We start from the raw sequence: 22,413 nt of genomic DNA on the forward strand, positions 1-22,413 counted from the left end.
CAATCTCCTCCAGCGACCGGACCGCGCGCCAACCGCGCCGGGCCCGCCTCCGCACCACTGCGGGTCGCCGCACCGCTCGTCTTCCGCGGTGCCCGAGCCCCGCCGCCCCTCGCGCGCCCCCGCGTCGAGCTCGCCGGCACCAGGAGCTCGCCGAAACCGCCGCCCGACCTCCTGCGAGCTCGCCGGAGCACGGGAGCCGCGACGCCGTCCGCTCTGCTCCTCCGTCTTCTCCGATGGGCGCCCGGCCTCCTCCGGGCAGATCCGGGGTAGGGATGGCCGGATCCGCCTCCTCCGGCGACTTCGTCGACCTCCGGCCGCCCCTTCTCCGGCGAACTCGTGCTTCTCCAGCGAACCTCGTAGTCCGTGCCATGGATCTGGATCTGGATCCATCCTCCTCGGTTGACTTTTATCCCTCAAACCCTAATTATATGCCCATGTTCATCATGTTGTATCTCCTCATCCGTAGCTCCGTTTTGGGCATATAGCATATCAAAATGTTCGCCTCAGAGAGTACATCATTTCATTCCATTGCATCATTTTCATTGGAGTTCCTCTTGATGCCCGAAATGCTGTTAGAAGAGTGCTACTTGAGTTAATTGTCGGATCTGCTGCTCCATTTAGATATTTGTCATTTTTGCCATGATTATTATGTGTATGATATGCCCATGAGCTCTACATATGTTTTGTTAAGAGTTTTGCCATCTTTCCAGAGGTGCAACCCATGTATTTTTGTGATGTGTGTGGTGACTAGCACAAGCTTGCAAAGTGAGGCACTTGGTAATGCTGATTTCAGAGACTTAGCATTTCCACCAAGTCCTTGGCCTGTTTATCTCATTATGCCATATGTTCATGTTGTTTCCTAGTGATCCGTGCCTCTTTTGAGGATGATCAGTAAGGGTGTTTTGTTAATCTTGTAGTGCTCTATCCATCCATGTATTTGTTTGCAATTATGGAGCTCCCTAGCTTGAGTCAATCGAGCTCTACTTTTGCTACTTCGTGAATCTGGGCAGATTGTCTACTTGTTAGCGATTTTGTCGATGATGTTGTAGTTGATCCGTGCATGCTATGTTATTGTTCTTGCCATGTCTAGCTTGTATTTTGTGTATTCTTGATGGGTGTATGCTTAGATTTTCATGACTTGCTCCGTAGTGAGTGCATCGAGCTCGTAAACATGCCTACTTGATATCTGTTTCAGCATGCTCCAGTTTTCACTAAGTCTGTGATCTGATTATGTTTTTGCCATGTTCACATGCTTGCAATTGTATTTTCTGATCCATTTTATCTCAAGGTCACTAAGGGACTTTTGTTAAGCTCTTTGAGTAGCTCCATGCCATACTTTAATTTGCCATGTTCAGGTCCTGTAGCATGTAGTTTTGTTGCTCCAAAGAGTGCTATCTGATCTGAAATTCCAGACAAGTGTTAATTTCACTAAGTCTAAGATCTGTTTGTCATATGCATTTTTGCCATGCTTGTTTGAACCTGTTATTGTATGAATTGGCCATGGCTCAGTGCTAGACTTTTGTTAAGCATCATGAATGCATCCCTGCCATGTATTTTTGTGCCATGTTTGAGTGCTGTAGCATGTTCGTCTTGTTGCATTTAGTTGGCTACTTGCTGTAAATCGCAGACCGGTGTCACATTTTAATTGCTTGCCATTTCCAAACCGTAACTCTGATTCCGGCGTTCTTTATATCATTTTCAAGCGATTTCATCTCACCTTTCCAGTGGCACACTTGGATTTCCAAGTTGAGGCCAGGTTCATGCATTCCTTGTCAATTCTTGCATATGCATCGCATCCCGCATCCGCATATGTTAGTTGTTTACTATGTTGTGTGCTTCTTTCCGGTGTTTGCTTCTTCGGGTTGGTTCCGGTTACATCGCGTTTGTGAGGACCCGTTCGTCTACATCCGTTTGTCTTCTTCATGGACTCGTTCTTCTTCCTTGCGGGATTTCAGGCAAGATGATCATACCCTCGAAATCACTTCTATCTTTGCTTGCTTAGTTGCTCGCTCTTTTGCTATGCCTATGCTGCGATACCTACCACTTGCTTATCATGCCTCCCATATTATTGAACCAAGCCTCTAACCCACCTTGTCCTAGCAAACCGTTGATTGGCTATGTTACCGCTTTGCTCAGCCCCTCTTATAGCGTTGTTAGTTGCAGGTGAAGATTGAAGTTTGTTCCTTGTTGGAACATGGAGATGTTGTTCCTTGTTGGAACATGTTTACTTGTTGGGTTATCACAATATATCTTATTTAATTAATGCATCTATATACTTGGTAAAGGGTGGAAGGCTCGGCCTTATGCCTGGTGTTTTGTTCCACTCTTGCCGCCCTAGTTTCCGTCATATCGGTGTTATATTCCCGGATTTTGCGTTCCTTATGCGGTTGGGCTATTATGGGAACCCCTTGACAGTTCGCCTTAAGTAAAGCTCTTCCAGCAATGCCCAACATTGGTTTTACCATTTGCCACCTAGCCTTTTCCTTTCCCTTGGGATTCGCGCTCCTGAGGGTCATCATTATTTTACCCCCCGGGCCAGTGCTCCTCTGAGTGTTGGTCCAAACTGTCAGCCGCCGGTGGCCACCAGGGGCAACTCTGGGCTGTCCTACCGGAAGTTTAGACAATCCGGTGTGCCCTGAGAAAGAGATATGTGCAGCTCCTATCGGGATTTGTCGGCACATTCGGGCGGTGTTGCTGGTTTAGTTTTACCCCGTCAAAATGTCTTGTTGTACCGGGGCGCCGAGTCTGATCAGAACGTCTCGGGAGGAGGTCTATTCCTTCGTTGACCGTGAGAGCTTGTCATGGGCTAAGTTGGTGAAGGAAATATGCCCTAGAGGCAATAATAAAGTTATTATTTATTTCCTTATATCATGATAAATGTTTATTATTCATGCTAGAATTGTATTATCCGGAAACATAATACATGTGTGAATACATAGACAAACGGAGTGTCACTAGTATGCCTCTACTTGACTAGCTCGTTAATCAAAGATGGTTATGTTTCCTAACCATGAACAAAGAGTTGTTATTTGATTAACGGGATCACATCATTAGGTGAATGATCTGATTAACATGACCCATTCCATTAGCTTAGCACCCGATCGTTTAGTATGTTGCTATTGCTTTCTTCATAACTTATACATGTTCCTATGACTATGAGATTATGCAACTCCCGTTTGCCGGAGGAACACTTTGTGTGCTACCAAACGTCACAACGTAAATGGGTGATTGTAAAGGTGCTCTACAGGTGTCTCCAAAGTTACATGTTGGGTTGGCGTATTTCGAGATTAGGATTTGTCACTCCGATTGTCGTACAGGTATCTCTGGGCCCTCTCGGTAATATACATCACATAAGCCTTGCAAGCATTGCAACTAATGAGTTAGTTGCGAGATGATGTATTACAGAACGAGTAAAGAGACTTGCCGGTAACGAGATTGAACTAGGTATTGAGATACCGATGATCGAATCTCGGGCAAGTAACATACAGATGACAAAGGGAACAACGTATGTTGTTATGCGGTCTGACCGATAAAGATCTTCGTAGAATATGTAGGAGCCAATATGAGCATCTAGGTTCCGCTATTGGTTATTGACCGGAGACATGTCTCGGTCATGTATACATTGTTCTCGAACCCGTAGGGTCCGCACGCTTAAGGTTTCGATGACAGTTATATTATGAGTTTATGAGTTTTGATGTACCGAAGTTAGTTCGGAGTCCCGGATGTGATCACGGACATGACGAGGAGTCTTGAAATGGTCGATACATAAAGATTGATATATTGGACGGCTATATTCGGACACCGGAAGTGTTCCAGGTGATTTTGGAGAAAACCGGAGAGCCGGAGGGTTACCGGAACCCTACCGGGAGAAGTAATGGGCCTTATGGGCCTTAGTGGAGAGAGAGAGGGGGGCAGCCAGGATGGGCCGCACGCCTCCTCCCCCCTGGTCCGAATTGGACTAGGAGAGGGGGGGCGGCGCCCCCCTTTCCCTCTCCCTCCCCACTTCCTTCCCCCTCCTAGTAGGAGTCCTACTCCTACTAGGAGGAGGACTCCTCCTGGCACGCCTATAGGGGCCGGCCGGCCTCCTCCCCTTGCTCCTTTATATACAGGGGCAGGGGGGCACCCCTAGACACAAGTTGATCCGTGTGATCATATTCTTAGCCGTGTGCGGTGCCCCTCTTCCACCATAGTCCTCGATAATATTGTAGCGGTGCTTAGGCGAAGCCTTGCGACGGTAGTACATCAAGATCGTCACCACGCCGTTGTGCTAACGGAACTCTTCCCCGACACTTTGCTGGATCGGAGTCCGGGGATCGTCATCGAGCTGAACGTGTGCTAGAACTCGAAGGTGCCGTAGTTTCGGTGCTTGATCGGTCGGGCCGTGGAGACATACGACTACATCAACCAAACGCTTCCGTTGTCGATCTACAAGGGTAGGTAGATCACACTCTTCCCTCTCATTGCTATGCATCACCATGATCTTGTGTGTGCGTAGGAATTTTTTTGAAATTACTACGTTCCCCAACAGTGGCATCCGAGCCTAGGTTTTATATGTTGATGTTATATGCACGAGTAGAACACAACTGAGTTGTGGGCGATATAAGTCATACTGCTTACCAGCATGTCATACTTTTGTTCGGCGGTATTGTTGGACGAAGCGGCCCGGACCGACATTACGCGTACGCTTACGCGAGACCGGTTCTCCCGACGTGCTTTGCACATAGGTGGCTTGCGGGTGACAGTTTCTCCAACTTTAGTTGAACTGAGTGTGGCTACGCCCGGTACTTGCGAAGGTTAAATCAGCACCAACTTGACAAACTATCGTTGTGGTTTTGATGCGTAGGTAAGATTGGTTCTTGCTTAAGCCCGTAGCAGCCACGTAAAACTTGCAACAACAAAGTAGAGGACGTCTAACTTGTTTTTGCAGGTCATGTTGTGATGTGATATGGTCAAGACATGATGCTGAATTTTATTGTATGAGATGATCATGTTTTGTAACCGAGTTATCGGCAACTGGCAGGAGCCATATGGGTGTCGCTTTATTGTATGCAATGCAATCGCGTTGTAATGCTTTACTTTATCACTAAGCGGTAGCGATAGTCGTGGAAGCATAAGACTGGCGAGACGACAATGATGCTACGATGGAGATCAAGGTGTCGCGCCGGTGACAATGGTGATCACGATGGTGCTTCGAAGATGGAGATCACAAGCACAAGATGATGATGGGCATATCATATCACTTATATTGATTGCATGTGATGTTTATCTTTTATGCATCTTATCTTGCTTTGATTGACGGTAGCATTATAAGATGATCTCTCACTAATTATCAAGAAGTGTTCTCCCTGAGTATGCACCGTTGCGAAAGTTCTTCGTGCTGAGACACCACGTGATGATCGGGTGTGATAGGCTCTACGTTCAAATACAACAGGTGCAAAATAGTTGCACACGCGGAATACTCAGGTTATACTTGATGAGCCAAGCATATACAGATATGGCCTCGGAACACGGAGACCGAAAGGTCGAGCGTGAATCATATAGTAGATATGATCAACATAATGATATTCACCAATGAAACTACTCCATCTCACGTGATGATCGGACATGGTTTAGTTGATTTGGATCACGTAATCACTTAGAGGATTAGAGGGATGTCTATCTAAGTGGGAGTTCTTTAAGTAAATTAATTGAACCTAAATTTATCATGAAACTTAGTACCTGATAGTATCTTGCTTGTTTATGCTTGATTGTAGATAGATGGCTCGTGTTGTTGTTCCGTTGAATTTTAATGCGTTCCTTGAGAAAGCAAAGTTGAAAGATGATGGTAGCAATTACACAGACTGGGTCCGTAACTTGAGGATTATCCTCATTGCTGCACAGAAGAATTACGTCCTGGAAGCACCGCTGGGTGCCAGGCCTGCTGCTGGAGCAACACCAGATGTTATGAATGTCTGGCAGAGCAAAGCTGATGACTACTCGATAGTTCAGTGTGCCATGCTTTACGGCTTAGAATCGGGACTTCAACGACGTTTTGAACGTCATGGAGCATATGAGATGTTCCAGGAGTTGAAGTTAATATTTCAAGCAAATGCCCGGATTGAGAGATATGAAGTCTTCAATAAGTTCTATAGCTGCAAGATGGAGGAGAACAGTTTTGTCAGTGAGAATATACTCAAAATGTCTGGGTATAATAATCACTTGATTCAATTGGGAGTTAATCTTCCAGATGATTGCGTCATTGACAGAATTCTCCAATCACTGCCACCAAGCTACAAGAGCTTCGTGATGAACTATAATATGCAAGGGATGAATAAGACTATTCCCGAGCTCTTCGCAATGCTGAAAGCTGCGGAGGTAGAAATCAAGAAGGAGCATCAAGTGTTGATGGTCAACAAGACCACTAGTTTCAAGAAAAAGGGCAAAGGGAAGAAGAAGGGGAACTTCAAAAAGAACAGCAAGCAAGTTGCTACTCAAGAGAAGAAACCCAAACCTGGACCTAAGCCTGAAACTGAGTGCTTCTACTGCAAGCAGACTGGTCACTGGAAGCGGAACTGCCCCAAGTATTTGGCGGATAAGAAGGATGGCAAGGTGAACAAAGGTATATGTGATATACATGTTATTGATGTGTACCTTACTAATGCTCGCAGTAGCACCTGGGTATTTGATACTGGTTCTGTTGCTAATATTTGCAACTCGAAACAGGGACTACGGATTAAGCGAAGATTGGCTAAGGACGAGGTGACGATGCGCGTGGGAAACGGTTCCAAAGTCGATGTGATCGCAGTTGGCACGCTACCTCTACATCTACCTTCGGGATTAATATTAGACCTAAATAATTGTTATTTGGTGCCAGCGTTAAGCATGAACATTATATCTGGATCTTGTTTGATGCGAGATGGTTATTCATTTAAATCTGAGAATAATGGTTGTTCTATTTATATGAGTAATATCTTTTATGGTCATGCACCCTTAAAGAGTGGTCTATTTTTATTGAATCTCGATAGTAGTGACACACATATTCATAGTGTTGAAGCCAAAAGATGCAGAGTTGACAATGATAGTGCAACTTATTTGTGGCACTGCCGTTTAGGTCATATCGGTGTAAAGCGCATGAAGAAACTCCATACTGATGGACTTTTGGAACCACTTGATTATGAATCACTTGGTACTTGCGAACCGTGCCTCATGGGCAAGATGACTAAAACACCGTTCTCCGGTACTATGGAGAGAGCAACAGATTTGTTGGAAATCATACATACAGATGTATGTGGCCCGATGAATATTGAGGCTCGTGGCGGATATCGTTATTTGCTCACCTTCACAGATGACTTAAGCAGATATGGGTATATGTACTTAATGAAACATAAGTCTGAAACGTTTGAAAAGTTCAAAGAATTTCAGAGTGAAGTTGAAAATCATCGTAACAAGAAAATAAAGTTTCTACGATCTGATCGTAGAGGAGAATATTTGAGTTACGAGTTTGGTGTACATTTGAAACAATGCGGAATAGTTTCGCAACTCACGCCACCCAGAACACCACAGCGCAATGGTGTGTCCGAACGTCGTAATCGTACTTTACTAGATATGGTGCGATCTATGATGTCTCTTACTGATTTACCGCTATCGTTTTGGGGATATGCTCTAGAGACAGCCGCATTCACGTTAAATAGGGCACCATCAAAATCCGTTGAGACGACGCCTTATGAACTGTGGTTTGGCAAGAAACCAAAGTTGTCGTTTCTGAAAGTTTGGGGCTGCGATGCTTATGTGAAAAAGCTTCAACCTGATAAGCTCGAACCCAAATCGGAGAAATGTGTCTTCATAGGATATCCAAAGGAGACTATTGGATACACCTTCTATCACAGATCCGAAGGCAAGACTTTTGTTGCTAAGTTCGGAAACTTTCTGGAGAAGGAGTTTCTCTCGAAAGAAGTGAGTGGGAGGAAAGTAGAACTTGACGAGGTAACTGTACCTGCTCCCTTATTGGAAAGTAGTGCATCATAGAAAACTGTTTCAGTGACACCTACACCAGTTAGTGAGGAAGCTAATGATGATGATCATGAAACTTCAGAACAAGATACTACTGAACCTCGTAGATCAACCAGAGTGAGATCCGCGCCAGAGTGGTACGGTAATCCTGTTCTGGAAGTCATGCTACTAGATCATGATGAACCTATGAACTATGAAGAAGAGATGGTGAGCCCAGATTCCGCAAAATGGCTTGAAGCCATGAAATCTGAGATGGGATCCATGTATGAGAACAAAGTATGGACTTTGGTTGACTTGCCCGATGATCGGCAAGCAATTGAGAATAAATGGATCTTCAATAAGAAGACTGACGCTGACGGTAATATTACTGTCTACAAAGCTCGACTTGTCGCAAAAGGTTTTCGGCAAGTTCAAGGGATTGACTACGATGAGACCTTCTCACCCGTAGTGATGCTTAAGTCTGTCCGAATCATGTTAGCAATTGCCGCATTTTATGATTATGAAATTTGGCAGATGGATGTCAAAACCGCATTCCTGAATGGATTTCTGGAAGAAGAGTTGTATATGATGCAACCAGAAGGTTTTGTTGATCCAAAGGGAGCTAACAAAGTGTGCAAGCTCCAGCGATCCATTTATGGACTGGTGCAAGCCTCTCGGAGTTGGAATAAACGTTTTGATAGTGTGATCAAAGCATTTGGTTTTATACAGACTTTTGGAGAAGCCTGTATTTACAAGAAAGTGAGTGGGAGCTCTGTAGCATTTCTGATATTATATGTGGATGACATATTACTAATTGGAAATGATATAGAATTTCTGGATAGCATAAAGGGATACTTGAATAAGAGTTTTTCAATGAAAGACCTCGGTGAAGCTGCTTACATATTAGGCATTAAGATCTATAGAGATAGATCAAGACGCTTAATTGGACTTTCACAAACCACATACCTTGACAAAGTTTTGAAGAAGTTCAAAATGGATCAAGCAAAGAAAGGGTTCTTGCCTGTGTTACAAGGTGTGAAGTTGAGTAAGACTCAATGCCTGACCACTGCAGAAGATAGAGAGAATATGAAAGATGTTCCCTATGCTTCAGCCATAGGCTCTATCATGTATGCAATGCTGTGTACCAGACCTGATGTGTGCCTTGCTATAAGTCTAGCAGGGAGGTACCAAAGTAATCCAGGAGTGGATCACTGGACAGCGGTCAAGAACATCCTGAAATACCTGAAAAGGACTAAGGATATGTTTCTCATATATGGAAGTGACAAAGAGCTCATCGTAAAAGGTTACGTTGATGCAAGCTTTGACACTGATCCGGACGATTCTAAATCGCAAACCGGATACGTGTTTACATTAAACGGTGGAGCTGTAAGTTGGTGCAGTTCTAAACAAAGCGTTGTAGCGGGATCTACATGTGAAGCGGAGTACATAGCTGCTTCGGAAGCAGCAAATGAAGGAGTCTGGATGAAGGAGTTCATATCCGATCTAGGTGTCATACCTAGTGCATCGGGTCCAATGAAAATCTTTTGTGACAATATTGGTGCAATTGCCTTGGCAAAGGAATCCAGATTTCACAAGAGAACCAAGCACATCAAGAGACGCTTCAATTCCATCCGGGATCTAGTCCAGGTGGGAGACATAGAGATTTTCAAGATACATACGGATCTGAATGTTGCAGACCCGTTGACTAAGCCTCTTCCACGAGCAAAACATGATCAGCACCAAGGCTCCATGGGTGTTAGAATCATTACTGTGTAATCTAGATTATTAACTCTAGTGCAAGTGGGAGACTGAAGGAAATATGCCCTAGAGGCAATAATAAAGTTATTATTTATTTCCTTATATCATCATAAATGTTTATTATTCATGCTAGAATTGTATTAACCGGAAACATAATACATGTGTGAATACATAGACAAACAGAGTGTCACTAGTATGCCTCTACTTGACTAGCTCGTTAATCAAAGATGGTTATGTTTCCTAACCATGAACAAAGAGTTGTTATTTGATTAACGGGATCACATCATTAGGTGAATGATCTGATTGACATGACCCATTCCATTAGCTTAGCACCCAATCGTTTAGTATGTTGCTATTGCTTTCTTCATAACTTATACATGTTCCTATGACTATGAGATTATGCAACTCCCATTTGCCAGAGGAACACTTTGTGTGCTACCAAACGTCACAACGTAAATGGGTGATTATAAAGGTTCTCTACAGGTGTCTCCAAAGGTACATGTTGGGTTGGCGTATTTCGAGATTAGGATTTGTCACTCCGATTATCGGAGAGGTATCTCTGGGCTCTCGGTAATACACATCACATAAGCTTTGCAAGCATTGCAACTAATGAGTTAGTTGCGAGATGATGTATTACAGAACGAGTAAAGAGACTTGCCGGTAACGAGATTGAACTAGGTATTGAGATACCGACGATCGAATCTCGGGCAAGTAACATACCGATGACAAAGGGAACAACATATGTTGTTATGCGGTCTGACCGATAAAGATCTTCGTAGAATACGTAGGAGCCAATATGAGCATCCAGGTTCCGCTATTGGTTATTGATCGGAGACATGTCTCGGTCATGTCTACATTGTTCTCGAGCCCGTAGGGTCCGCACGCTTAAGGTTTCGATGACAGTTATATTATGAGTTTATAAGTTTTGATGTACCGAAATTAGTTCGGAGTCCCAGATGTGATCACGGACATGACGAGGAGTCTCGAAATGGTCGAGACATAAAGATTGATATATTGGACGGCTATATTCGGACACCGGAAGTGTTCCAGGTGATTTCGGAGAAAACCGGAGAGCCGGAGGGTTACCGGAACCCTACCGGGAGAAGTAATGGGCCTTATGGGCCTTAGTGGAGAGAGAGAGGGGCAGCCAGGATGGGCCGCGCGCCTCCTCCCCCCTGGTCCGAATTGGACTAGGAGAGGGGGGCGGCGCCCCCCTTTCCCTCTCCCTCCCCACTTCCTTACCCCTCCTAGTAGGAGTCCTACTCCTACTAGGAGGAGGACTCCTCCTGGCGCGCCTATAGGGGCCGGCCGGCCTCCTCCCCTTGCTCCTTTATATACGGGGGCAGGGGGGCACCCCTAGACACAAGTTGATCCGTGTGATCATATTCTTAGCCGTGTGCGGTGCCCCCCTTCCATCATAGTCCTCGATAATATTGTAGCGGTGCTTAGGCGAAGCCCTGCGACGGTAGTACATCAAGATCGTCACCACGCCGTTGTTCTGACGGAACTCTTCCCCGACACTTTGCTGGATCGGAGTCCGGGGATTGTCATCGAGCTGAACGTGTGCTAGAACTCGGAGGTGCCGTAGTTTCGGTGCTTGATCGGTCGGGCCGTGGAGACGTACGACTACATCAACCAAACGCTTCCGTTGTCGATCTACAAGGGTACGTAGATCACACTCTCCCCTCCCGTTTCTATGCATCACCATGATCTTGCGTGTGCGTAGATTTTTTTTTTGAAATTACTACGTTCCCCAACAGTTGGGACACCCCTGCAGGGATTTGAACTTTCGAAAGCCGTGCCCGCGGTTATGGGCAGATGGGAATTTGTTAATGTCCGGTTGTAGATAACTTGAACCTTAACTTAATTAAAATGAGTCAACTGCGTGTGTGACCGTGATGGTCTCTTTCCGGCGGAGTCCGTGAAGTGAACACGGTGTTGGAGTTATGCTTGACGTATGTTGTTTTAGGATCACTTCTTGATCATACTTTTATCGACCGTGCTTTGCTTTCTCTTCTCGCTCTCTTTTGCGTATGTTAGCCACCATATATGCTAGTCGCTTGCTCAGCTCCACCTCATACCTTTACCTTACCCATAAGCTTAAATAGTCTTGATCGCGAGAGTGCGAGATTGCTGAGTCCCCATAGCTCACAGATACTTTCAAAACCAGCTTGCAGGTGCCGATGAGTCCGTGCAGATGACGCAACCAAGCTCAAGGAGGAGCTCGGTGAAGATCTTGTCCTTTGTGTTGTTTCGTTCTAGTTGATCAGTAGTGGAGCCCAGTTGGGATCGATCGGGGACCTTGTCGCATTTGGGGTTCTTCTTTTATTTTGGTTCCGTAGTCGGACCTTGAGTGTATTTGGATGATGTAATGCTTTATTCATGTAACTGTGTGAAGTGGCGATTGTAAGCCAACTATGTATTTTTCCCTTATGTATTACATGGGTTGTGTGAAGATTACTCACTTGCGACATTGCTTTCAATGCGGTTATGCCTCTAAGTCGTGCTTCGACACATGAGAGATATAGCCGCATCGAGGACGTTACAAGTTGGTATCAGAGCCTTCCCCGACCTTAGGAGCCCCATTGCTTGATTGTTATTTAGCGGCCGAGTTGTGTCTAGAAAAATATTTTTGAGTCATTTAGGAATTATATATCGAAGAGTTTAGGAATTCTTTTTACTTTCCAGTCTGCTCATCGCTCTGGTAAGGCATCCTGACGTAGAGTTTTGACTCTTTTCTTCTTAAATTTCACAGATACGAGGAATGTGACTGTTTAGGGGCTGTCAGAAGCTGTCCATGGATGTTTAGAATGGCGAATTTGTCGAGTCCGGCGTAGATGCTCTGAAGGCCTAATAAAATACCAATGGGTCGAGTGGGCACAATTGTTTAGTCGTCACGCCAACGGCACGTACAGAAACACACACCTTGTTAATTAACAGATCGAAGATCGCATCTACTCCTATCTAACTGCATCATACATAATGATCTAGATTCTTGATCACTTTACTTCCTCCTTTTCCCTGCCCAGCGGGGGTGCCTGACAAAATGTTTTCTTTATCTCCCTCTGTGATCTCCAGATTGTTGGAGGATAGCATTGTGTACGCCCAACTGTCCAAACCTTGGAATAAACGTACGTGCCACCACCCAAACTATATTGCGCCTGCGGTTCACGCTCGTACTTAACAACGGAGAAGTAACATGCGTGCAAGGCTGGAGCCCTGGAGGTCAACATGCAGCTTCTGTAGGAGGCTCTCTTCCTCGAGAGCTGGAGATCGCCCCATGTGACCGCACGATCCCGTTTCATTGTTAATGCGCGCTCATGAAAGGTCTGCCCGGTAGAATAATCGGCGACGCAACGACGACGAAGGATCCTGCAAATCGAGCCACCACATCCTAATCTAGCACAAACGGAAATGAAGAAAGAGACAGGGTCGCTCGAACGGCCTGACTTCGATCTTGCGAACTCGTTCGTTCAGATCTCGCTCTCATGGCTTCTGCGCTGCGCCAGTTGGTGACCGGCCTACAGATTGGACCGGAGAGCCCCCGGCTCGCTTTTCCGGCCGATCATCCGATGCGTATGATTGGCGCAGCGCATGTCTCGCGCCGTGTTCTTGCTCCGTGCTTGCGTCGATGATCGACCCTGCGGCGGAGCTATAGTGGATTCCTTGGGCGGGCCAGCCTAAAAAAAAAGCATAGAAAAGAGATAGGTCAGGCCACTTGGCAAGCTATTTAGGCAATGTTTCAGCTAGGCAGGGCGGGCAAGCACGGGTTAGCCCTAACGTAGCTTCGCCACTGCCTGCGTGGTTGTTTCTCCTGGCTTCCGTGTGGATCGGACGGGATGCTCGGCTCAGATTTGCTATTTCTAGCGCCTGTGGTCGAAACGCCGGCACTCTCTTTTCGTCCCATCTTTAACTAACCAATCACATAAATTATAAATCGACAAAAGTAACGAGCGAACGTTCTCACCTTGTCGATAGATCTGAACGAGTTCGATCCGCTCCAGCGCTCCACCTTCCGCCCGCTTTTCATTTTTCGCAAAAAAATGAGCAGCGGTAGGAATCAATCCTTCCACCTGTTGCGCGCATTCTACTACCGGTAACCAGCCCAGCTAACGCTTTCATGTGGTTAAAGATATGTTACACTTGCTTTTATCGTATTACTACTCCTTTGCATCTACAACCAAAAAACTAGAAAATAAATTTGATGTGTGTGTGTGTGGTGCCTCTGGACTCGGACTTGAGTCTCTCGTAACTAAGCTCCAGCCCATTAACCTGCTCACTTAATACTTTTTTTATTGTCTTATCCCCTAATTTTATGCTTTTAAATAGCCCTTAGGTAACAGTAGGCAGTTGTATATGTAGTATTAAAAGCGCTATTGTCTCTCTGCATTATGGTAGTATGTCTCGTTGTCTTGCTTCCATTTTCACCTTGTCCGAGAAATATAAATAATGGGCTGAAAAAATTAAGAGCATTGAAATGAGAGCACACAATCCTTGCTTCCATTATGGTAGCATGTTTCTCTCCATTTAAAGACCAGAGCACACAACCAATGCATACCATCGGGCTCCTGGACTTGATAACTTAGGTACAGAAATCACAATAACTTTGCCCTCATGAATAAAAGTTGTTGAAAACCTACCACCGATAACTTCTTTGTAAATAGCATGATAATATACACTCCCAGACTTGATAACTTAGGAATAAACACCACGATAATTTTCACCCGTGGAAAAAACTTGTTGAAAACATACTCCGATAACATTTGTGTAAATACATGGTAATATAGGCTCCCGGACCTGATAACTTAGATACAAATACCACGATAATTTTGACCCGCGAAAAAAAGTTGTTGAAAAAACACTCTGATAACTTTTGTGTGTGTAAATAGCATGATAATATCGGCTACCGGTCCTGATAACTTGGGTACAAACACCACGATAACTTTGATCCCATGAGAAAAATTGTTGAAAACATACAACCAATAACTTTTTTGTAAATAACATGATAATATACACTCTCAGACTTGATAACTAAGGTATAAACTCCACGATAACTTTGACCCGTGGAAAAAAGTTATTGAAAACATACTCCAGTAACATCTGTGTAAATAACATGGTAATATAGACTTTTCGGACCTGATAACTTAGGTACAAACACCACGATAACTTTGACCCATGAAAAAACTTCTTGAAAACATACTCTGATAACTTTTTGTGTAAATAGCATGACAATATAGGCTCCGGTCCTGATAACTTAGGTACAAACACCATGATAATTTGGACGTTATTTTTTGTTGTTGAAAACATACCACTGATAACTTCTCGTATAAATAAAATGAGCTGATAACATAGAAAAATGTTGTTAAAAATACCCCCAATAACTAATGTGTAAACAACATGATAATACACACACATAAGAGCTGATAACTCATATACAAATCTCATGGTAATTTTTTGACCGAGGGAATGAAAATTGTTGAAAAAGATACCCTCGATAATCTTTGTGCAAGATAGTAATATACACAACAAAGCTGATAACTCGCTGCAAACATAATAATCACTTTTCGACCCCTGGGATAAAAGTTTGTTGAAAACATACCCCCCGAAACTTTTGTGTAAACGACACGGTAACTTAAGTATGACAGACGTGATAACTCACGTAGCCCGGATGTGGTAACTTTTGGTGCGAAAAAAAAGTCATCAGAACATATCAACACGGAATGTAGTTTCGAAGATCTCGTCGAGACGCTTTTTTTTGTTGAAGAAGGTTTTTTAATCGGGGTGATGGTTTGAGCTACAAAACATTTTAAAGTTTGAAAAAAAAAAAGAATCTAGAATGACATCTGCTTTCGTCTTTTAATGAATATATGCATGTAATTAGAGGAAGGAGTGCACGTGAAAGGAAAATTAGTCATTCTAATGCATGCATGTATATAATTAGAGTGAAGTAAGAATTGTTCTTACCTATTGCTAAAATCCAAACGTTTGGTAGTTATAAAAGCCCATTATAAATTATAGTGATGATCCTTCCTTGACCCGGAACCTCAATCCGACGCCGTGTCACGGTGTCAGCGATACGAGAGAGCTTTTTCACATACTGATGAGGATACGTGTTCGCACAGCGGTGAGAACGCATCTTCTCAAAAGCGACGGCAGGGCTGCACCATTAGCACACGGATACGATCGAATGAACGCAGAGAGCCACACCACAATGGATCATGCATGCGTGAGCCCGTGCGGCGCGGGCGCAGCGTTGGCGGCGCCTCCTGCTCCGCGCACCCCGCCAGGTTGCGTGAGCCACCTACCCAGCCCGGTACACACGTAGCCGGCCAAGAAGAGCAAGAAAAATCGGACCATCTTTTTGCAGCTCCGGTGAATCAGTGATGGCTATAGGTTCGTTGGTTCAACACGTCCTTTCTGTTTCTGCCAACATTTCGGGGACGGGGGCGTCGCTGGCTGCTACCGCCGCAACACCACCGATCGGACGGTCGGAAGCACAGCGTGGAGCCGAGCGTCAGAACGACGATTTTTATCATCTTCTTCTTCGCGGGAGACGGCTGTTAACGCGGGGCCCGCTCGCCGCCCTGTTCCGCGCACCTCCGGAAAGGTTGCGAACTTCGATCCTCCGTGGCCGACGACGCTATGGTGCATCGTGCTGCCGACGCGCTGGTGTCCAGACTCGTACGTCGTACGTGATCGCATCGGCACCTTCACGGACGCGCACGGCACGGGGGAGGAGCGTGCACATTTTTCTCCCATGTGTGCGCAAAAAATGCACGCCGTCCCGTAATGCTTTCAACAGCCTGGGAAGTCTACAGTCTGCACGTGCACTGACTAACCTAGCCTGACAACAAAGTCCCTCCTGTCTAAGGCCTCCTTTGGTTTGAAGGATTTTTATAAAAATTTCATAGGATTAATTTTTATAGGAATTTTTTTTAAAGCCCTTCGGTTTGAAGGAATGGAATCCTATTTCTATGAAAGAATTCTTCCTATCCTTTACATTTCATAAGAAAATAAACATTAGTCTAGACTCAATAAAAAAAAATCCTATGAAGTGAATCAAAGGACATCTTCTTTCTTATTTCTACTCATAGAATTTGAGATGCATGTATCTTATTTTCTATGACTTTTCTATTTCTATAATTTTCCTATTCTATGAACCAAAAGAGGCCTAGAGTGTCATCCAGTTCAAAGGAACCACAAAATTACCTAGCCATCCCATCCACCCATTTTTACGGGAAAAAGACCAATCATTCGTTCTCACTTGCGCACAGGAATTTTCTTTCCTCGCTGGAACCCCTCCTACCCACCACAAAAAAGAAAAAAACAGAAGTGCCCCTATTATATCCTCCCAAAGTCCACATCCGAGCCTATTAAACCCCCTCGCTCTCGTCTCAGCAGCAACCCAAATCCCAGCCGCCACCATCACTGCTCCCCCTCTCTCCTCAGTCCCCACTACTCTTCCCACGCAGCTGGGGACGCCCTCCCATTTACTGAGCCAAGAGGAGGAGGGGAAGAAGAATTGATTGCCGATCCGGCGCAGACCAATAAATTGTTCCCGCCTCCGCCGCGAGATCATCATGGCTGCTGCCGCCACGAGGAGGGCCGCCTCCTCGCTCGCCTCCCGCTGCCTGCTCGCCAGGCCCGCAGCGTCGCCCGCCGCTGTCCCCTCCGCGCTCCGCAGGGCAGGTGCGTGAATTCATTGCTCCAGGTCCGTGATTATTCCCTCCGTATCTGCAGACTGCAGCGGCACCAGTAGGATTCTGTGACTGGTTTGGTGCCCGTAGTCCCTCCTTTCGCGTTCTTGGCATGGCCGTGTTTCAGATCGAGGCACGCAGGCTCACCCGATGATCCGAATCTCAGGGAGCTCTTCTGTGGCGCCTGCTTTCTGCCCCCTCCGATAATTGTCACTAGTTTAACGATACCCACGCTTAGCTACTCGTGGCACCACCAGTTAGTAAATTAGTATTCTTTCATGTCTGCTGATTGAAAGGTCTCAAATACAGTATTTAACAACTGTTCCTTGGTTGGTTCATCCGGAGGAAACAATGATCTTGTGGCGTATCGCATCCGAATGCGATTTTAGCAGTCCCCGTCTTCAGGGAGAAAAAGCGAATGCGTATCCTCCTAGCTCTTGAATCAAATGTGACGTCCGCTCTGCGCCACCTATTTCTCGGCTAATGGAGCCTTTTGCGCTTGCGTCCAAGTAGCGCGCGTGTTCCTTTGGCTCGCTCGCTGTCATCAGTGGGCCGAGTTGTGGGCAGCGGTTTGGACTTTTCTGTCTATCGTTTTTCCTTTGGAGATAAGATTTTGCCCGACATGATAGGATGTCTGCTTGTTTTTCTCCCGGTCGTTATCGGAGCAGTGGAAAACTGAGGTCATGATCTTCTGTCCATTTCCTGTGCTGCTCCTTCGCCGTAGATAAAAATCTGTGATGCATTTTTCAAGGAGCTAGAAGAATTCGCCAGAAAATGCAGCCGGACTGTAGTATTTTTCCACGGTATTATTATTTTTCTGGTCATACATTACCGGGAGGAAAAAATATATTTTTGTTAACTAGATAAGTAAAAACCACAGGTGATAATGACAAGTGCAAACTTGTTTTCCACAATTATGAACATAAGGGCTAAAACATGACATTTTGCTCGTCGCCAAACCTGATACCAAATCTGCATTCACCACGCCATCTTCAGTTTTACATTTGTTTTGGCACCAGATCAGATCCAACCATAATATGTGGACATGAGTGAATATAGTTGTTTATCAGGAAATCACCTCATCTGTTCCCACATTTCTCAAACTGCCACTTACTGTATGTGCATTATTAACTCTGGCTGCAGATGGTGCACGTGGATTGTTGCCAGGACTCCTTCAGAGGTTCGGCACTGCGGCAGCAGCAGAGGAGCCCATTTCGCCTTCTGTCCAAGTGGGCGAGACACAGCTCCTTATCAACGGCAAATTCGTTGATGCTGCATCTGGTAAGCTACTTCAGCTGAGCTGCTAATGAGGCTGGGCCCATGGGGCCAGTTCGGTGAGCTTCAGCTCTGCTTGAGCAGTATAGGCCCATAAACTGGAACCCTATAGGCTTCAGTTTTTGTTTTCTCATGCTTTTTTTCACGCACCATCATGTTTTTGTATGAGCTCAGTCAACTGACAATGTGCATCTGCATGTAATCAGGTAAAACTTTCCCGACTGTGGACCCTCGCACCGGGGAGGTGATTGCCCGCGTGGCCGAAGGAGATGCCGAAGATGTTGACCGTGCGGTTGTCGCTGCCCGCAAGGCATTCGATGAAGGGCCATGGCCCAGGATGACTGCCTATGTAAGCACTTCAGCTTGGCAGTTCTGTTCCTGTTGTAGTTTCATAGTCTGGGGTGATGATGCTCATAGGCTGCTGCAAATTTTCCTCTACAGGAGAGATCCCGTATTCTTCTGCGGTTTGCTGATTTGATAGAGAAACACAATGATGATATCGCTGCACTGGAGACGTGGGACAACGGGAAGCCCTATGAGCAAGCTGCCCACATCGAAGTGCCAATGCTTGCTCGGCTTATGCGGTACTATGCAGGTGAGAGCAGCTTACATCCTGACAGTAATAGATAGACCTAGCCAAGAAGTTAAACTCCATACATGACTAACAAAGATGCCATTTCTGCTGAAATATGCAGGCTGGACTGACAAGATCCATGGTCTCATCGTACCGGCTGATGGCCCTCACCATGTACAGGTGCTGCACGAGCCGATTGGTGTCGTGGGTCAGATCATCCCGTGGAACTTCCCACTTTTGATGTATGGCTGGAAAGTTGGCCCTGCTTTGGCCTGTGGTAACACTATTGTTCTCAAGACTGCTGAACAAACTCCTCTATCTGCCCTCTATGTTTCTAAGCTGTTGCATGAGGTTGGTGGCATGACCATTTCATAATTTTTTATTTGCTAAGGAGATTTATGTCTAGTTATTTCATGTTATTCTAACAGTTATTGGATTTACCATGGTTAAAATGGGATTTGATTTATCTGATAACCTTTTTGAATATCAAAGTGGGTTGTTGTTGGATTGCGTAGTACCGGGATTAGAAGGTGTGGGGATTAGTTTGGACCTTTTGGAACAGCTGATATAACAAATGCGTTACCCACTGTACGTGTTGAGTGATCTCTGAAAGCTCAATGGTATTTTATACAAAAGTTGCTTTGCTGCATAGTTATAAAATGCATAGCTGTTTTTATAAACTATCCAAGATCCAAATGATTCAAATTTCAGTGCATTCAGTTGCTAATTTAGTTATTTGCCAATGTAGCGAGCAATTCATCCTCACTTTAGTATAGGATACCAACGTATATCTGTCATTCTGTCTAAGGCTGTACTAGCATATTGTGTTTGACGTTTTACTAGTCTACAAGTAAGAATCTGTATGATCCTGCAAGTTTTACTGAATTTAACTGATCAGAGTTTGCATGATTAAATAGGCTGGACTACCCGAAGGTGTCCTGAATATCGTATCTGGTTTCGGTCCTACTGCTGGGGCTGCTCTTGCTAGCCACATGGATGTTGACAAGGTAAACCTACACATTCTATAATTTTCGCGTTATTGAGAGTGACCAGAAAACTTATGCAGTATGCATGTTTGTACGGTCCAAATATGAAATTCAATTTTCTCATAATAAGCATATACTCTATGCAGATTGCATTCACTGGATCAACCGATACTGGGAAAGTTATTCTTGAGCTATCTGCACGGAGCAATCTTAAGCCAGTGACACTGGAGCTAGGAGGCAAATCTCCTTTTATCGTCATGGATGATGCGGATATTGACCAAGCCGTTGAGCTTGCGCATTTTGCCCTGTTTTTTAACCAGGTGTGTATTGGAATTTATGTCAAAATAAACATGATATTAGATAAAGTATATTCAACCACTTTTTTCCCCTTCCTCTGAACACTTTTATCTCCATTGTGGACTTGTAGGGACAATGCTGTTGCGCTGGGTCTCGCACCTTCGTACATGAGCGTGTTTATGATGAGTTTGTTGAGAAGTCCAAGGCTCGCGCTTTGAAGCGTGTAGTTGGTGATCCATTCAGGAAAGGTGTTGAGCAGGGTCCTCAGGTACACATGTTGTTCCCTAACCAGTGTAATTTAAACATTTTCTTATGTGCGAAGGTTAATTAATTAGCTTTGTTGCAACGTCCACATTTCCTTCTAGAAGCTAAGCAGTAATTAGGATGACCTAACCTTGCAAATTCCTTTGGCTTCTAGATTGATGACGAGCAATTCAAGAAGATCTTGCGGTACATTAAGTCGGGTGTGGACAGTGGAGCCACCCTTGTGACGGGTGGTGACAAGTTGGGTGACAAAGGTTACTACATCCAGCCAACAATTTTCTCAGATGTGCAGGTGAGCTGAACTGCTTAACTAGTTGATATTACCACAAGATAGTATATTAGCACAAATTCTCTTACTGTCTGTACCACCTGTAACAACATGTGCTTAACGTTTATCATATGGTTGTTTCAGGATGGCATGAAGATTGCCCAAGAGGAGATATTTGGGCCTGTTCAGTCAATCTTCAAGTTCAAGTGAGTATTTCATAAAAACTCTGAACATTATCCAAGTAACCAAGATCGAAACCAAAACTCTCAAGTAACAATTGTTCTTTTTCAATAGTGACCTCAACGAGGTGATCAAGAGGGCGAACGCAAGCCAGTACGGATTGGCCGCAGGTGTTTTCACCAACAACCTGGACACGGCCAACACCTTGACGCGTGCCCTCAGGGCCGGGACTGTCTGGGTGAACTGCTTCGACATCTTCGACGCGGCGATCCCCTTCGGCGGATACAAGATGAGCGGCATCGGTAGGGAGAAGGGCATTGACAGCCTGAAGAACTACCTACAAGTCAAGGCGGTCGTCACCGCGCTTAAGAACCCCGCATGGTTGTGAGCATAGCGCACCTATGGTCCTCCTTGAGACTCCGGAGAACGTGAAGACTCGCGACAATTGAATGAGAAGAGGAAGATGATGATGATGACACCAACGAGGATCACTAATAAGCCCCTGCCTTCATGGGCAGCCAGCCACCGTCTCTAATAAATATCATATGTGATTTTCCTTTGTCAACCGTGGCAAGACATATATGTTGTAGCAACATTATGTTTATTATCGCCTGTTGGAGAAGTCTCTGGTTGCAGTAAATCTGTTTTTTTTTTCAGTTCTTCTACACATATGAAGCTACTGGTGTTCAATACCCTAGTTAATTCATGCCCTTGTTAAGCAGAGAATAAAGTTCTTGGTTTGGTTGAAGTTGCTAACTTCATTTAGCTGTTACCCTGCTGAAGTAACGGCGAAAAGATCAATGTGCTAGACAACCTCATTAAGCTGCTAGTACTTCATAACAATATATCCATGGCAACTGTGGAGGAACAAGTTGACAACCTTATTAAGCTGCTAGTACTTCATAACAATATATCCATGGCAACTGTGGAGGAACAAGTATGCAAATGCTGGCAAGTATGGAACCGAACAAACTAAAAGAATACTCCCTCCGTTCCAAATTACTCGTCGTGGTTACCATGACAAGTAATTTGAAATGGAGGGAGTACATGTGAACCAAATAATTGGTCTGTTCAAGGTGGCGACATACAAAAGTACTCTCGTACTAGCGATTTCAGGATTTGATTCTGCCACCAAACTGTGTAGTA

General features: G+C 44.9%; 1 protein-coding gene across 1 annotated transcript; it reads left to right on the forward strand.

Annotated features, from left to right (window-relative positions):
• The first annotated feature begins 17,119 nt into the window (after window positions 1–17,119).
• On the forward strand, window positions 17,120–22,015 carry LOC119329488 (aldehyde dehydrogenase family 2 member B7, mitochondrial-like). The gene is made up of 11 exons (XM_037602543.1): window positions 17,120–17,415; window positions 18,567–18,704; window positions 18,905–19,047; window positions 19,140–19,293; window positions 19,394–19,623; window positions 20,190–20,279; window positions 20,405–20,578; window positions 20,686–20,823; window positions 20,974–21,111; window positions 21,232–21,293; window positions 21,382–22,015. The coding sequence occupies exons 1-11, from the start codon at window positions 17,307–17,309 to the stop codon at window positions 21,653–21,655; spliced, it is 1,650 nt and encodes a 549-aa protein (XP_037458440.1). The 5' UTR covers window positions 17,120–17,306; the 3' UTR covers window positions 21,656–22,015.
• The last annotated feature ends 398 nt before the right edge of the window (window positions 22,016–22,413 follow it).

Source organism: Triticum dicoccoides, chromosome 7A (genome assembly GCF_002162155.2).
Source record: "Triticum dicoccoides isolate Atlit2015 ecotype Zavitan chromosome 7A, WEW_v2.0, whole genome shotgun sequence".
NCBI classification, from domain to species: Eukaryota; Viridiplantae; Streptophyta; class Magnoliopsida; order Poales; family Poaceae; genus Triticum; species Triticum dicoccoides.

Excerpts from the sequence above, each read along its gene's own strand:
- LOC119329488 (XM_037602543.1), top strand. The coding sequence starts at position 17,307 with ATGGCTGCTGCCGCCACGAGGAGGGCCGCCTCCTCGCTCGCCTCCCGC. Across the intron at positions 20,824-20,973 it reads GTGTTGAGCAGGGTCCTCAG|ATTGATGACGAGCAATTCAA; the intron begins GTACACATGTTG and ends TTTGGCTTCTAG. Across the intron at positions 21,112-21,231 it reads CAATTTTCTCAGATGTGCAG|GATGGCATGAAGATTGCCCA; the intron begins GTGAGCTGAACT and ends TGGTTGTTTCAG.